A 16,481-nucleotide genomic window follows, 5' to 3' on the forward strand; every position below is an offset into this window, starting at 1 on the left:
AGATCTGGTTTGGTTGTGGTTTGGTTGTGGTTTGGTTGTGTCTCATCGTTCTCTTTTGTTTCACCGACAGCATGACTGCTCCAGGCAAAAGAGACCTTGACCGTGAGAAGGAGACAACGACTGGTGCTTTGAATGTCTTCTTTGGCCTCAATTTGAAAGAGTTTGCTAAAATTCAAGCCTCAGGTCACCTTAAGCTAGAGACTGTCTCAAAAAAACCAAAACCGGACAAACGTTTCACCGAACCTCTCATCATCAGCTGCATTTTCGCTACTGTCTTTATTTTTTAGGTGTGATGTTCACAAGAACTCCCTCCCCACCCTCTGCCTAAAGAATCATGCCTCTGCAGCACTTTTTTTTTTCTTTTTTTCTTTTTCTTCTTCCTTCTTTTCTTCTCTGCCTTTTCATTCTATGATCTTGCGTATCCACCTCATGACCAGTCTCTACCAGGCACTGGTATGCCTTCCTTTATGAAATGGATGTTAAAGCTGTTAATACTTTGACTGTTAGGTGTTTGTTCAAATTCCCTAGAGAGCTGAGCTACTCTCTTTCTATTGCCTTTGGAATTCTCCTTTGTTCCAGGTGTTTCTCTAGATTGCTATTTGGGATTTGACTTTTGGAGATCTAAGGAAACCATGGAACCCAACAAGGAAGATAATGTGTCACTGGCACCTACAGCTCTAGTCACAGCACCTCCTAGTCTACAAGATGCTTCATCTCAGCCAGGTAGCTAACTAGCATTCAAGTACTTGTTACATCTAAGATTACATGCACTTAACTACTTCACTTTTCTCTGGTAGCGTTTTTTTTTTTTTTGTCTTATCAATTATACTGTTTTGAAGGTTTTTGGTTTCTCATTGCCTCTAGATTACAGCTTACTTTGGTCTGCGTAGTCCATGACTCCATATAATATTTCCTTCTTCCAATTCTTAGAGACGTGCTCAGTGTTTTCTTTGGTTTCGTGATCGTTAGCTCTTTGTAATTTACGTTTTACATGTACTAAAACTTCAGGTTTCTCTGCCATACCACCTGTGGGTCCTCCTTTCTCCCCACCAATGTCTCCAATACCACTGATGCCACATCCTCCTGTTTTCCTACCTACTACTTTTAGCCCACCTGTTTCACTTAATGGTGGAGGGAAAACCAGTGACTTGGATTCTGATTCAGACGACCAACTTTTTGGGATATCTGAAGAGAGTAGGCAGTTCAGTAGACCTCTTACCAGCTGCTCTTCACACACGATGGGAAAATACTTGCCACGTGGTATGTCTCTCTTCTGTCTCCTTCGTACTCTCAAACACAAACTTACATATTCTTCACATTTACTGTTTCTTATCAATAACATACTCCTCCTCTGTTTAGTAATTGGTTTTTTTTCCTCTGTTTACTAATTGGTTTTCCTTTCTTTGTCTAGTTCTCTAAGTGGAGTTACTAAACTCTGGGAGATGCCTCAAGTTACAAACAAGATTTCTGTCTTTAAGGACCACAAAGAACGTGCGACTAATGTAGTGTTCAACAGTCGCACGTTCTTTGTGGTCCTTCAAGACAGAAATCTTGTTTGTAACTTGAGGCATCTCCCAGAGTTTAGTAACTCCACTTAGAGAACTAGACAAAGAAAGGAAAACCAATTAGTAAACAGAGGAAAAAAAACCAATTACTAAACAGAGGAGTATGTTATTTTTAAGAAACAGTAAATGTGAAGAACATGTAAGTTTGTGCTTGAGAGTATGAAGGAGAGAGACATACAGCGTGGTATATTTTCCAAGAATCAGAATTGAATTTAGTTTTCCTTTTATCATTTATTATTAGTTCTATCTCAAGTATATGTTAAATAAATCCAAGCACGCTTTATCACATTGGCTCAATATTTGTAGAGGTGGAAATTAAACAGAAACCAAGAAAAGCTGGATTTAAACCTTTTTTCAAAACTAGAACAGTAATAAGATCCATAACAATGAAACTGAGCAAAATATAAATCGTTTGGAAGAGATGAAAACCATACGGTGCACAATCCAGCAAAACATATACTACCCAAAGGTTCAAACAAAATTAACTCATCAAGGATAAATCCAAATAGAGCACAAGCTTGGAGCTTTATCTAGGCTTGGTCTTCAACCTCGGTCACGACTTTGACAGGAACATCCTTGGACGCCAAGAGATCTGTGTACTCTTGGTATGGGGATTTCTGGAATCTCGTCTCTTTCCAGAACTCTGGTGTAAGGAATCCGTATGTCTTCTGAAGGCAATCGAATGTAGCCTGCAAAAACATGACACATCTCAGTTGAAACCAATTTAGCAAAGCAATGCTCATATTCTTTAGAGTACTCCAGATAGGTATAAACTCACAATTAGCAACTAAGCAAACACATTATATGACAAAGTACGGCATCTCATATTCAGATAACTCATGACAGATAGACAAGGATTGACAAGATACAAAAGATATATAAAATCAGACAAATGTCAGTCAATTTGGTATACTAACAGCAACGACAGGGAAGCCGAACTGAATTCAATGAATTCAACAACTCCAGAATATATCAACAACAAATATTTACAGATTGATAATCCATTGCAGATTAGAAGAAAAGAGACACACTTTATTACTTTCATCAACATAACGTTCCGACAGAGATTTCCATCAAGGAGTGAAGTGAGTTTACTTCTAATTATATGGCCTCATGATACTAACTAAGATGACAAAAAGATTCAAACTTCACATCATCAAAGCAATTCCCACAAACCAAATCAACAGGAAACAAATTTCACCTAAATACAAGTCTAACTAATGAAAGAGTGAACAAACCTTGACGAAGTTTCCAAGAGTTTTGGTGGATCCCCTGGAAGAAGTGAAAACATCATCAATTCCAGCGAATTGAAGAACCTTCTTGGGAACTCTAGCAGCCACAATACCAGCACCTCTAGGAGCTGGAACCATCCTCACTGTCACAGATCCACACTTCCCAGTCACCTTGCAAGGAACCGTATGTGGCTTCCCAATCTTGTTACCCCAGTAACCTCTCCTCACTGGAACAACAGAAAGCTTGGCGAGGATGATTGCTCCTCTAATCGCCGTGGCAACCTCCTTAGAGCATTTCACCCCCAATCCAACATGACCGTTACCGTCACCAACGACAACAAACGCCTTGAATCTAGTCCTCTGACCAGCTCTGGTTTGCTTCTGGACGGGCATGATCTTCATCACTTCATCCTTCAAGCTAGGACCAACGAGCAAATCGATGATCTGGTACTCCTTAACGGGGAGTGAATGAAGGTAGATCTGCTCTAGCTTCTGGATTTTGCCGCCCTGCACGAGACGACCGAGCTTAGTCACTGGAACCCATTTCTGTTCTTCAGTGGCCCGGCCTCCACGTCGACCACCACGGCCTCTTGGTCCACCTCTTCCACGTTCTCCACGGCCGCCGCCACCGAATCCACGTGAGAAACCACCACGGTCTCCACCACGCTCAGGGGCACGTTCTCCACCACGTTCCGCCATTGTCGAAGAGTTTAGGAGGCTGCTGAAAGGCTTCGATGTGTTTGTTTGAGTGAGGAAGAGAAAACCCTAGTTGCGGCAAATGGAAGATATATATTGCTCCCAGCTGCTACTGCCAAGGATTTTAGGGTTTCTTAAGGCCTTGTTAGCTTGTGTTTGGTTACATGAATTGCCAAGTTCGATCCACTTATAAAACATTAATGGGCTTTAATGGGCCTGAATTTATAATGTCATACATTAATCAGAACAAATAATAAGGTCCATAACCTTTTTCAAAGAATGCATTCCTTTATTTATCAAACTTTAAATTTACATTATAAGTATTAACGATTGAGTACTAGGTAAAGAATACAAATAAAACAACAAAATCTGAAGAACTTTGATTGTACATGTATTCCTATGCTGTACTATAATCCATAGTTAAACAATATCTTTTCAAATCATTGTTTATGTATATATCCACAAGTATCTATATATCATATTTTTGTATACTTTTGTAATCTATATATGTGTTTGATGGATCTAATATAAATTAAATGGAGTTGCATTGAGGCAAAACAGCTCCTTTATCAATGATATTAGCATTGCTGCAAGTTGCTTTCCCTCCCTTAATGTTCACTTTGTCAAGCACAATGCCTTGGCATGGATAGTTCTTGCTGCAATTAAATGTTATTGCCATGTCCGACGCGCTTGTGCCGCTTATGTTCCGGTACACCACGTTCTTCACTTGGACCGCAGATTTCTGAAAACATGTATACAAAAAAATGATTAGATCCAACAATATAACTATAATTACCATGATATGAATATTGGAAGATTAATTTGATCAGATATTCGAGAGTGAACCTGCGAAGTGCATTTGCTCTTGTCACAATATTCTTGGTCGATTATGATCGGATTCTTCACATTCTCCATCTCTATGTTCTGAAAGACAATGTTGCTAGCAGTTCCTGATCCTCCCTGAAATGGATTAGATTAGATTTCAAATCAGAAACAAAGTAGGGCTTATATATATATTTGAGAGTTTTTAAATTAAAGGGCTAGTTTGTGACATTTCACCTGGTAAGTTTTGATTCTAACTCCATTGTCCGTGCCGGAAAGCTTAGCACCATCCACTGTAACGCCTGATACAAATGCCTTTGTGTTGTCATCTCCCAAGCTTCCAATGCTGCTCATGATTCAAAAATTAGATTTGCAATTTTTTATATGAATATTTAACCAAAACAATATATATAAGAAAAGATCATTTTAGGTGTGTATATATAAGAGAAAACAATTCTTTTGATACCTGATGCCGTGACCAGGACCGCAAGTTATATCATTGATTTGAACATTTTGTGATCCACTTTCAATAGATATACAATCATCGCCTGTTTAGAAAAGCAACCATTTAAAATTTTGTTTTGGATATATATCCGTAAATCATGATACAGCCCTGAAATTTAGCTTCTTGATATGCAAGCAACTCTTTTTAAAAATAATAAAGAAAAATCAATTAATAACCTGTTCCAATGATGGATTTGGAGACTCTAATGTTTTGGGTGTTTGTGATATGAATACCATCAGTGTTAGGACTATCCGCTGGTGCAGTTACCACCACATTAGAGACCTGAACGTTGGAGCATTTCTCAATCGATATCTGAATCTGCTGCGCATTTCTCACCCTCAGATTATTCACTCTCAAGTTCTTCGAGTTGTAGAAAGTAAGAGCCTGCAATAAGCAATATACAAGAAAACACACTAGTCCAATTAATTATGATCAAAATACCAACATTATTTTTTGGAAAAATCAAATAAAACCATATGAACGTACCGTGGGGGCTTTTGTGCATGGCTGCATATATATATTAAAAGGGAAAAAAGTGTGTTAATATCTCCAATAAGTCGATTACCTTGAGGATGACATATGTAGATGAATATTACAACACACCTTAGCTTTGTTCCGTTTGCATGAGTTCTCCCACCACGTTTCGCCATTTCCGTCAACAGTCCCGGTGGCGTCGCCCTCAACAGATAGATCGTTAACGTTGTCAAACGTTATCCATTTGCTGATATCTTTGTAATCCGATCGTTTTTGAGATGCTGATAACGTTCCAAATATCTGCCGTCCCATCAACCAAAAGCTCGTTTCAAAATCCACAAACATATATATGATCATGTATTTTCGGTTTTAAGTTAACAAAAATAACAGTTTTTTTTTTTGTAATTACCTGAACGGTAAGAATAGATTTGCATGGACCCGTAAACTGAATAGACTTAAGGAGATAAGTGCTCCCTTTAGGAACTAGTAGATTAACAGCTCCATTTGAAGAGCATGCTTTCTTCCACGCATTCACGAACGCCTAATCAAAGCATGCATGCATGGTACACATTAGTACCAAAAACAGTTTTATATACTAATAAAAATAAATAAAAATAAACTTTAATTTGTATATGTATGCCTGTGTATCATCGGTTTCTCCATCTCCTTTAGCTCCAAATTCAGAAACACTAACGGTCGTTGGAGTTCGTAAAGAAGCTCTTACGAAGCTTTTCAAGCCCGTAATGTCGTCTCTTCGCTTGATTAAGCTATTTTTATAAGAATGGTCATATCCCTTAACGCTAATTCTCGAAGCTTCGCACCATGTGAGCATCAAAAGAGCCCATAATAGGAAAAGGGTAACAAGCTGTTTGGAATAACGGGCCATATTGAGGTTGGTATATAAGGAAATGGGTGTGTTGTATTTTTTGGGGGTAGGTTGAGAATGTTTGATGTTTGTGATTGATCTTGTCTTTGTGTTGCTTTGTTTTTGGAATTGGAGAAGAGTGGACGTACGTTTATTTATAGGCAAATCAGAAGGAACGTTATATGTTAGGTTTCTTAAACTTGAATGAGTTCGAGGTATGGAGTGAAATTGAGATTGTCACGTAAACATAACTTTGCGCATCTATTTTTTTTTTTCATTTTTTTTTTTTTTTATTTGGTTCTTTTAGAGTTTCAAATTTTTACACTCTCTCTCTTTCTCTCTATCTCCATTGTTAAATGAATTTATTTTAAAGATTTGGTTGTCTCGTAGCGAGACCATGCTTATCGTATTTTCTGCAAGAAACATCGCTTAAGGATTTAAGGTAATTGAAGGTTTTTGCCTTTTTTAACGAATCTAGTTATCTCGGCTAGATTATTGGTTATATTGACTATGAGTAGTGTGGGATTTTATTCCAATAAATTATGGATGATGATGGGTATAAAGAAAACATGATAAGATTCAATTATATCTTCAGAAACATGTATAACTTATGAATGTGTGCCATAAATTCAAATTTACGTGCCATAGAGGATACATGAGCTATAACAACACAATAGGAATAAAGAAGCAGGTTTCGTTAGGGGAAGTCGTAATTTCGTGTACTCTGAAGATGTGTGCGTAATTTTAGTAAAGAAAAAGCCGAACTTATATGTTCGTGAAGGTTCGTTTCATCAGTTGAAATGGCGATATATAACTACCCTTCAAGTTCACGTGACCGCCGCAATTTCGTCCTCGTTCATCTCATTGCTTATTATAAAAAAAAATATTAAATTTGGCGTCTGTATAGTCAATTTAGCCACGCCATTTTAGACTTTTGTTTGTTTGTTTGTCAAGTCGGATCGTAATTGGATACTATTATTTGTTCATCATCCCATCACCCACGTAAGTCGATTTATTATTAATGCATGGATAAAAGTTAAAGAATCTGACCTCACACCCAAAAATAAAAGTAACGAAAGACAGAACTACATTATATTTGGGACAATCTCTTTAAAAACGAAGACAAAACATCCCATTTTTCTTGTCAAATAACTTTAAAAGTCTTAGCAAAAACAAAAATAATTTTTTTTAAAAGGATATGCACAAGAAAACGTTCTAATGAACGACGTCGTTCGTTAAATTCTACTATAGCGCTACATACGTATGCCGTATGGGAAGCAAAGTTAGGCGATGCACGTGAGACTTAATTAGAGAGAGTTAAGCAAATGTGTCTGCCGTTGAACAAATATGTGTGTATTATTTTACTTGTGCAATTTTAATTTGTGAGCATGGTCTGATATTCCAAATTAGCACGTGGTCAAAATTTTCCAATGAGTTTTCACACATGATTGAGCAGTAAAATATAAACCCATTTTGTACGTGTTTCTTCTAGAAAAGCAAGAATCGATACGTGAACCCTTAAAATTAGCTAGTAGCAAGTTCTAATCTGACTTTAATTTTCCAGCATAACAGTTTCGTTAGAACATAAGCGAAGCTACGTTAAACAAAAAAAGTTTGACTTACGGATTTAAAAGAAAAGTTCTTAAACAACTAACAATACCAACTTCCTAAATCAACGGGTGAGACTACTGCCCATGCATGCATATCTTTCTGAGTAAAAACTAGATTAACGTACAAAAGGTAATTATCGACTAAATAATAATAATATATATATATATATATAATTTGACCTTTCAATACTATATACGTAGATTAAAAACGTATGTATACATCAAAAGGATGAGTCATATGTGTGAAGCTTGCGAGCTAGAGACCCAACGGTATGGACGAAAGCGTGACTTCTGGGAAATTTTTCAAGTTGTTTTAAAACTCTCCTTAATTGTAGGTTCTTGTTCATACTTGAATTTCTATTTTTTTTGTGATGGTTGGTTGGGATTCAATATACATATTATTCTTCTGTACATATATATATATATATATATATATGTATTGTACATTTTATTGTGACCTTAAAACTCCATTTTTACTTTTTTAGAAATAGGCTTTGCCATAAAGAAAAGTCATTTCGGCATCGAATAGAATTGTGTTCTCACTTTATTTTTTTTACAAAACAATCAGAACAGAACGTAAAATAAAGAAATAGAAAAAACCATAAACATAAGATTTTTTATAAATTTTTTAAATTTTTTTAAATTTTTTATTTTTTGTCAACAAATCTATTAGATTGGCTTAAGAAAAAGCTTTTCAATGAACATTACACTATTGTATATCATATGATATGTCATATCCTTTGTTGCGTAAGAAATTTTATGGTACAACCAAAAATAACGTGATATTTCACACATTTGCGTTGGCATTTTGATAAGGATCTATATACATCCAAGTTGGATGATCCAACTCTGTCCATGCATATATGGATATGCACCGAAAACGGTATTTATATATATATGTCTCGTAGAATATTCTAAATATAGAATAACAAATTGAATCATTTACTGGTCCAATTTTTTTTTTTTAGCTGAATTCTTTGATGGGATTTGTTATAGAAAACGAAAAACCTTGTTCGTGCACATGATAAGGAAAAAAAAAACTCTTTAGTAACATAAATTTTGAATTTATTAGATAGAACTAAAATATTATTTTTATTTTTTATTAGAAGATACTATTATCCTCAAACTTTGGTGGTCTAGCCTAGCTTATAGCTAAAATTGCAAAAAATATGTTTCGAATTTCCATAATTCTTCTATACACACAGATATCAGAGAGACATCAACCGTTTGGATCACACATATCATAGTTCTTGTGCTTCCTTTTTGATATAAAAAACAAAGAAAATAAAAATAGAAACGGATAGACGCCCATAAGAGTTGAAGAAGAGGTGTTGTGTACAACTAGATATATCAATATATATTTATAAATTTATAAAGATGTTTCAGTTAAATTAGTTGGTCCTGAAATTATGGAAAGACCACAAATCACAAAATCACAAATCGACCATTCACACGGCAAATTGTGGATAAAATGCATAGTGCCAAGGAATTGAGTTGAGATGACTATGATAATGTTCTTTTCAGAATTAATAAAATTTGCATCAGGTGTTCTACTCCGTTATTATTTCTTATATTTCTATATCTTATAATAATTTGTAACTTGAGAACGTAGAAGTACTACGTACATACGACTTTCTTCTTTACGTATTTTGCCAACTTTATAATATCTGTAAGGTAAACGAAATAACCGAACCAACGTAATCGCCGTCAATTACGATCATTTTACTATGTTACGTACACAATTCACAAAGAAACAAAAAAATTATTAATGATCTTCATTTTCCTCACATACAATTAATTAATCTACACAAACGGGCTTCTTCTGATCATATGCTTGATCATTCAACAATAATATAAAGGCCTAAAGCTTAACTGATACCCGTTGAAAACTAACTAACAAGTTGTGAGAAAGTGAAGACAAAGAAAACACCAAAAAGAAAGAACCTTTGATTCAGATTCAATTCAATCTTCTGCGACTGATAAATTAATAAGTATCTTTGTCGCGGATTCCAAGCTTTTATCTACTTTGTATCTCCATTAGACTGCAAGGAACCGTCTTTCATCAACTTAAGACTAAGACTCTTAAACAGGTCCCTCGAGTACTGCCTCGAAGCTTTTCTCCAATCCGTTCCCGTTTTCATCATGGTTGCAAACTCTTCATAACTTATTTTTCCATCCTGCCAAAAAAAATAATTTCCGATTCAAGGACACTTAAATTATTAGCCTTTTTACGCATTGTAAAGAAAGATTTTTATATTTCAAATTGTGTCTACCAACCTTATTGGTATCGACATCGAGGATAATGGCTTCAATAACTTCTTCACTAGTAGTATCAACATCATTTGCCAAAGCATCTCTTAACTCCTCTATTTCGATATAACCACTCTCGTTTTTGTCAAAGAACGTAAAGGCTTTCTTTAAGTGCTCGTCGTTGCCTAACTTCTTGATGTGTACCGATATGGCTACAAATTCATTGACGTCTAAGTAACCATCTTTATCAACATCTCCCTGTTTACAAAAAAACCAGCTAGCGTCAATGCCATTTTGCATGTGAAATTTTTTGATTCAATAATTGCTTAAACAGCTTACCGCGTCCATCAAGATTTGAATGTCATCTTGAGGAACGACAATCCCGAGTTTCTGCAATCCGATTCCTAGCTCGTTGATGGTAATTTTGCCTCTATTGCCTGTGTCCATTACTTGAAATCTATCTTTTATGCAAGATGTTTCTTCTTCTGATAGATGCTCAGCAATAACCTATGGAAGGAAAGTAATTATAAATCTCAAGCTCCTTCGAATGCATAAAATTCTAGACCATATGTCTTGTAGATAAGAAATTAGTACATACCCTGAGTGCCCTTTTCTTGAGCTTGTTCATAATAGAGAATTGTTGAAGCCTTGCTCTTACGGTTTCACCTAATGAAACATTGGGGGCATTTTTACCATTCTGTATCCATGGATGATCTGTAAACAAAAGATGATTGTTATGTCTTAATACTGATTTCATATGATGAAGTAAAACAGTATCGCATTTTTGAAAGCAGAGATGATACCAAGGACTTGTTGAGCTGTAAGACGACGCCTTGGATCAGGATGAAGCATCTTCTTTACCAGATCTTTTGCATTTTCAGAAACTTTGGGCCAAGGCTCTCTTCTGAAATCAACTACAGATTTAAGAATAGCTTTTGCGACTCCATGTTCGGTTTCTGTAAACATACAAGATAGAAAAGGTGTCATTACCTTTGTAGTTTTTACAAAATACACACAAAATTCAAATGATTTGACAAAACTAAACCTGCCCAAAAAGGTGGAACACCACAGAGCAATATATAAAGAATGACCCCTGCGCTCCAAATGTCAATTTCTGGTCCATAACTTCTCCTTAATACCTCGGGAGCCATGTAGTAAGGACTCCCAACGATTTCGTTGAATCTCTCGCCTGTAAACAAAACACTAGTGGGTTAAATATTGCTTCCAACACCACAAAACCGAGCAGCCTTGCCAAAGCCACTAATTATGATAATTAATATACATCACCTGGTTTAAAGAAAACAGAGAGACCAAAATCAATAGCCTTCAAAGAAGCAGTTTCTTTCTTGTTTGCAAACAAAAAGTTCTCAGGTTTTAGGTCTCTGTGCATTACCCCATGCTTATGACACATCTGCAAAACACATTTAGGCAAGCCACATTACCCTCACATAAAAACGTGCCTTTCAAGCAATGTTACATATCAATCATGTCCAAACAAGAAGAAAAAAAACGCCCTTCACGAACCTGAACAACCTCAATGATTGTCTTAATAACCGAAGCTGCAGCTCTCTCAGTATAATGCCCTCTAGCCACGATCCTATCGAAGAGCTCACCGCCTTCACAAAGCTCCATAACCAAATGAACAGCCTTATCATCCTCATAAGTCTCTTTCAAAGTAACAATGTTGGGATGTTCAGGCATATGCCTCATGATCTCAACTTCTCTCTTGACGTCCTCTATATCAATAGACGTTTTCAGCTTCTTCTTTAAGATCGACTTGCATGCAAAAACCTCACCGGTCTCGATCTCGGTGCATAGATACGTGACCCCAAACTCTCCTCGACCTAGCTCACGACCCAACTTGTATTTAAGCTTGATCTCGTGACCCGTTGGCTCCTTCAACACGGTAAGCTTAAGGCCATCGTGGTGGTTACCGTAATCGTTTGAGAAAGGATTTGGCAATTTAAAACCTTTCTTCTGTTTATCGTTCTGAATCAACGATCCCGCTGTTCCACAACAATTCCCCATTATATACCAAAGCCGTGACCAATTCTACTAACCGATTAAAACCTTCTTGAAAGAAGGGACAAGAACCCTAGAAAAACGGGAAAGCAAGTAGGAGAAATGGTATCAAAGGATCTTTGACTTGGAACCAGAGAAGACGAAGCGAATCATATCAAAGGGTTTGTTTTTCTTCAATTTCTACAGAAAGTTCAATTTTTTAAAAAAATTATTGAAGACAAAACTACAGAGAGATATGGAAGGAAGAAAGAAAACAAAACAAAAAAAGTTCACAAATTCTTTCCCTCCCTAATCTCTCTGTCTTTTCTTGTTATCCTGATTTCTGTTTTTTTTTTTTAATCAGATATGTCCTACTTTAAATAATTTATTTTTAGGGCTTCGTTTTTCTCGTGATGTCCAAGCAAATCTAAAAAATACCTAATTTAAAGAAATCTTAAATCTTTAGTATTTGATTTGATATGTGGAGAACATTGACTCAAGGAGAAAACCAATTTTTTGCTTAAATTAATCTTTCTGGTTAAAACACTCAAAATCAACATACATGAAGTCATGAACGAACGCCTAAGTAGTATCTATATATATTTAAGAGGCATACGGATGGATCTGAGTTGCCATTTTTTTTTTTCGTTAAACACTTCTAATCTCCAATGCAGCGAACAGAAATAAAGTTAGCTTCAATGCTACAACATTTGATGTTTCTTTTACATTCTCTATAGTGTTTCTTTTGGTAATTTTTTTGTTCTATGTTATTTCTCTGTAGTGGTGGTATATATTTACCGTGAAATAATCACCAATTGAGTTAGATGTATATTGTTTCTTGTTTTTTTTTTTATGAAAAGAGATTTAAATTTGTGTGTTGGTTTGAATTACAAACAAAACAAAACAGTTTAATTTGTTCAGTTGATAATTGATTCAATTCTATTTTATGAGTTTTTAGTTTATTTATCATATTGTTTAAACTTATTCTCTCCTTTTCTTTTTAATGATGCATGTTTTAACCCAAAAAATTGTTTCATTTTAAATGGCGTCTTCAACTTTTTGACCAATTGTATTTTACATTTTATTTTCTTATTAGTTGAATTCATTTTAATTAATGATGTTTTCACAAAGAGTGTCACTTTGACACATTTCACACATATTAAGAAAACATTTAACTTTACATATATACTCTTATTTAATGGTTTAATTAGTTATGGTTGACACTTTGGAAATTTAGTGTAAAAATTACATTGAAAATATAAAATGACGCTCTTTGTGAAACAAGAATAAAACTCTAAATGCACTCTTTGTGAAACAAAAGGAGTATTTTATTAATCTGTGTATAACAATTTTAAGCATCAGTTAAAAACGGAGAGAGAAGTATTTAATTTACCTATAGGAATATTGATCGGAGGATCGAGTTTTGAGGCCAAGAAATCTTTTCGTTGCAGCCATATTTAAGGTAGAGAAAAACACAACCAACCGAGAAATTAAGAGTGGGGACATGCACTGGACACTCAATAAATTTATAGAAAGGAACGATTCAAGAAACGTTTTATTCAAGAAAAGAATCTTGTTTTAAGTTTGGACCTGGTTTGATTTTATGTGGATAACATTCATCGAAGAGCTTTCAGCTATACAAAAGATCTCATGCTTTCAGCTATACAAAAGATCTCATGTAAGCCTCATATGCAACCTTGTTGGATTAAAAATCATTAAACCTCTCTACGTTCGGTCTTTTATAAGTAAAACCTACGTACGTATTATAACATCACTATTCTTCACAAACAAAACGTTCCTTATTCCTTTTAATAATAAGTTTCTTCCATTATTTCTTCAGAAAAAAAAGGACTCGTTTCATCGACCACTTGAAAAGAAAAAAAATCATGATTATGAATCTTGCACAGCCATCAAGTTTAACATTTGTTCTATTTTCTGTTAAGCTAGTCCTTTTTCTCGCTATACGTTTCTTTAGGTCCACGAAACAGAAAGGTCAGCTTCCTCCGGGGCCACGGGGATGGCCTGTTATTGGAAACTTGGCGTACCTCAGCCTAAACCGACCAACTTACCTGTGGCTACACGACGTCATGGAAAGCATGAAAACGGAGATAGCTTGCTTCCGTTTCGCACGCGTTCACGTCATCACTGTAACCTCAAGCGAGATTGCTCGAGAAGTGGTTAGAGACAGGGACGAGGCTTTTGCTGACCGAGTGGAGTCGTACTCGAGCAATATCATAAGCGAAGGCTATAAGGACGTGATTTTTTCTTTCTACGGGGAGAGGTGGATGCTGCTAAAGAAAATGATGGTGGCCAAACTAATGTCACCGACAATGCTGAAGAAGTCCCTAAGTGATAGAACTCTAGAAGCGGATAACATCGTTGCGTATGTCTTCAATTTATGCCAATTAGGGTGTACAAAAACAAAAGTCAATGTGAGAGACATCACGGGTATTTATTGCCATGCCGTGATGATGGTGATGATGTTTGGTCGGAGGCATTTTATAGAAGCGACCGAGAATGGTAATGGTCTCGGACCGAAAGAGAAAGAACACATGGACGCAATATATCGGTCTCTTGATTGTTTTTTCAGCTTTAACGTAACGGATTACATCCCTTGTCTTAGAGGATGGAACCTAAATGGAAAGGAGGCGGAAGTTAGAGAAGCGGTTGATATAATCAACAAGTGCAACGACCCGATCATCCACGAGAGAATGCATTTGTGGAGGGACAAAGGTGGAAAAGAGACGGGAGAAGATTGGCTTGATATCTTAATCACGCTAAAAGATGACCAAGGAAGGTTCTTATTCACATATGATGAGATTAGAGCTCAATGCAAGGTTTGGTGATGTTCATCACTATGCTTACAATTAATACGAGGGTCTAACTAATATTCAAGTATAGTTTCAAAATATATATATATACATAATTACGTCCCCCAGTATAAATTTTTTATATTACAAAAATCCTAAGGTTTGATAAAATCTTTATGCATATATTTTGTTATATGTAGGATATCAATATTGCGACCATCGATAATACGATGAATAACGTGGAGTGGACTATAGCAGAGATGTTGAATCATCCAGAGATTCTGGAGAAAGCCACAAATGAATTGGACATGATAGTTGGCAAAGACAGATTTGTGCAAGAATCAGACATACCACAACTCAACTACATCAAAGCTTGTAGCAGAGAATCTTTCCGGCTTCACCCAGTCAATCCGTTCATGCTGCCTCACAGAGCTCGAGAAGATACTACCCTCGCAGGTTATTTTGTCCCCAAAGGTAATATATAACTCATGCATGCAGCAGAGGTAGGGAACTAAAGAACTAAATTGAACCAAACCAAATTGATCAATCTGATCTCGAACCATATTTAAATAATTTAATTTAACAAACTGCACAAGTGAGAGTGAGCATGAGCATGAGCTAACATGTGAAATATGCATATAGACGAAGGTTATAAACCGACTAATCAATTTCATTTTATTTTTTTGGATTTACACTTACCCGTTTTTTTTCCTCAGCCAACTCTTTCTTAACATTTTAATTGGTTAAATTTTTTTTTGTTAAAAGCTTCAGAGAAAATCTGGTAGGAACCATGTTGAATACAATGAAACTAACAATATAATTAGAAAATTTTCGAATTTTTTAAAATGTGTGTTGAAATATCAAAACGGTGAATAGATGTCATTAAGATATATATAAGTTATCTTCCTATGTCCACCGTTAAAATGTTAAATAGGACTATGGGCCAGGCAAATATGTTCATGAGTTCACACTTCACAGCATGCTTGTGTGTTTACAAACCATGTGGTATCTGCTTGATTGCAATGATAGGTAGCCATATTCTTGTGAGTCGTCTAGGACTTGGTCAGAATCCTAAGATATGGGACGAACCAAATGTTTTCAAACCAGAACGACACCTCGATGGACATGGTGGGAACTCACTGAGCGTGAGTTTAATGGAACCGGATATGCGGCTCGTGACATTCGGCACCGGTAGGCGTGGCTGCTTAGGATCTAAGATTGGGATATCTATGACCATCATGTTACTAGCCAGGCTTCTCCAAGGTTTCGAATGGAGCCACCTTCCTGGTACAAGTAAGGTCGATCTCATCCCAGCAGATCGTAATTTGTTCATCGCGAAGTCTCTACTGGCATCTGTGAAACCTAGATTGACTCAGCGTATGTATCCGAAATTGCAAACAAGGTGATGACATATTGATGGTGAGTAATTGTAAAACTTTTAAGTTATTTTGTATTGCCATTACTATAAAGAGCAATAAGAGAAAATCGAAAAAGCTTTAAAATTCTACCTAAGGGAGCTACCAAAACTCATCTAAACCCATAGAAAAGCTGGCCACTCCAACTTTTTATATATATATACCATATTCAGCTACACGGAGCAATCCAATTCAAGCACTATCGCATGACGTCCGATGGGCAATGGCTATAACTC

General features: G+C 36.0%; 5 protein-coding genes across 5 annotated transcripts; 2 read left to right on the forward strand and 3 right to left on the reverse strand.

The window, feature by feature from the left end:
- The first annotated feature begins 294 nt into the window (after nucleotides 1–294).
- LOC17888421 (U4/U6 small nuclear ribonucleoprotein PRP4-like protein) lies at nucleotides 295–1,490 on the forward strand. Its single transcript, XM_023783654.1, has 3 exons — nucleotides 295–453; nucleotides 580–723; nucleotides 1,009–1,490. The coding sequence occupies exons 2-3, from the start codon at nucleotides 633–635 to the stop codon at nucleotides 1,386–1,388; spliced, it is 471 nt and encodes a 156-aa protein (XP_023639422.1). The 5' UTR covers nucleotides 295–453; nucleotides 580–632; the 3' UTR covers nucleotides 1,389–1,490.
- A 390-nt stretch (nucleotides 1,491–1,880) lies between these two features.
- LOC17887715 (40S ribosomal protein S2-3) lies at nucleotides 1,881–3,560 on the reverse strand. The gene is made up of 2 exons (XM_006294693.2): nucleotides 2,804–3,560; nucleotides 1,881–2,254 (listed from the first exon to the last, which is right to left on the reverse strand). The coding sequence occupies exons 1-2, from the start codon at nucleotides 3,494–3,496 to the stop codon at nucleotides 2,096–2,098; spliced, it is 852 nt and encodes a 283-aa protein (XP_006294755.1). The 5' UTR covers nucleotides 3,497–3,560; the 3' UTR covers nucleotides 1,881–2,095.
- Nucleotides 3,561–3,914: 354 nt separating this feature from the next.
- LOC17889830 (polygalacturonase ADPG2) lies at nucleotides 3,915–6,253 on the reverse strand. The gene is made up of 9 exons (XM_006295967.2): nucleotides 5,935–6,253; nucleotides 5,704–5,835; nucleotides 5,424–5,594; nucleotides 5,307–5,327; nucleotides 4,997–5,204; nucleotides 4,782–4,863; nucleotides 4,553–4,661; nucleotides 4,340–4,453; nucleotides 3,915–4,235 (listed from the first exon to the last, which is right to left on the reverse strand). The coding sequence occupies exons 1-9, from the start codon at nucleotides 6,178–6,180 to the stop codon at nucleotides 4,026–4,028; spliced, it is 1,293 nt and encodes a 430-aa protein (XP_006296029.1). The 5' UTR covers nucleotides 6,181–6,253; the 3' UTR covers nucleotides 3,915–4,025.
- A 3,224-nt stretch (nucleotides 6,254–9,477) lies between these two features.
- Nucleotides 9,478–12,353, reverse strand: LOC17889883 (calcium-dependent protein kinase 14). Its single transcript, XM_006295875.2, has 8 exons — nucleotides 11,544–12,353; nucleotides 11,307–11,430; nucleotides 11,065–11,208; nucleotides 10,823–10,975; nucleotides 10,618–10,733; nucleotides 10,359–10,526; nucleotides 10,047–10,277; nucleotides 9,478–9,946 (listed from the first exon to the last, which is right to left on the reverse strand). The coding sequence occupies exons 1-8, from the start codon at nucleotides 12,045–12,047 to the stop codon at nucleotides 9,791–9,793; spliced, it is 1,596 nt and encodes a 531-aa protein (XP_006295937.1). The 5' UTR covers nucleotides 12,048–12,353; the 3' UTR covers nucleotides 9,478–9,790.
- A 1,559-nt stretch (nucleotides 12,354–13,912) lies between these two features.
- Nucleotides 13,913–16,236, forward strand: LOC17888733 (dihomomethionine N-hydroxylase). Its single transcript, XM_006293920.2, has 3 exons — nucleotides 13,913–14,857; nucleotides 15,031–15,304; nucleotides 15,860–16,236. The coding sequence occupies exons 1-3, from the start codon at nucleotides 13,913–13,915 to the stop codon at nucleotides 16,234–16,236; spliced, it is 1,596 nt and encodes a 531-aa protein (XP_006293982.1).
- The last annotated feature ends 245 nt before the right edge of the window (nucleotides 16,237–16,481 follow it).

This window comes from Capsella rubella, unplaced genomic scaffold (assembly GCF_000375325.1).
Source record: "Capsella rubella cultivar Monte Gargano unplaced genomic scaffold, Caprub1_0 scaffold_4, whole genome shotgun sequence".
NCBI lineage: Eukaryota > Viridiplantae > Streptophyta > Magnoliopsida > Brassicales > Brassicaceae > Capsella > Capsella rubella.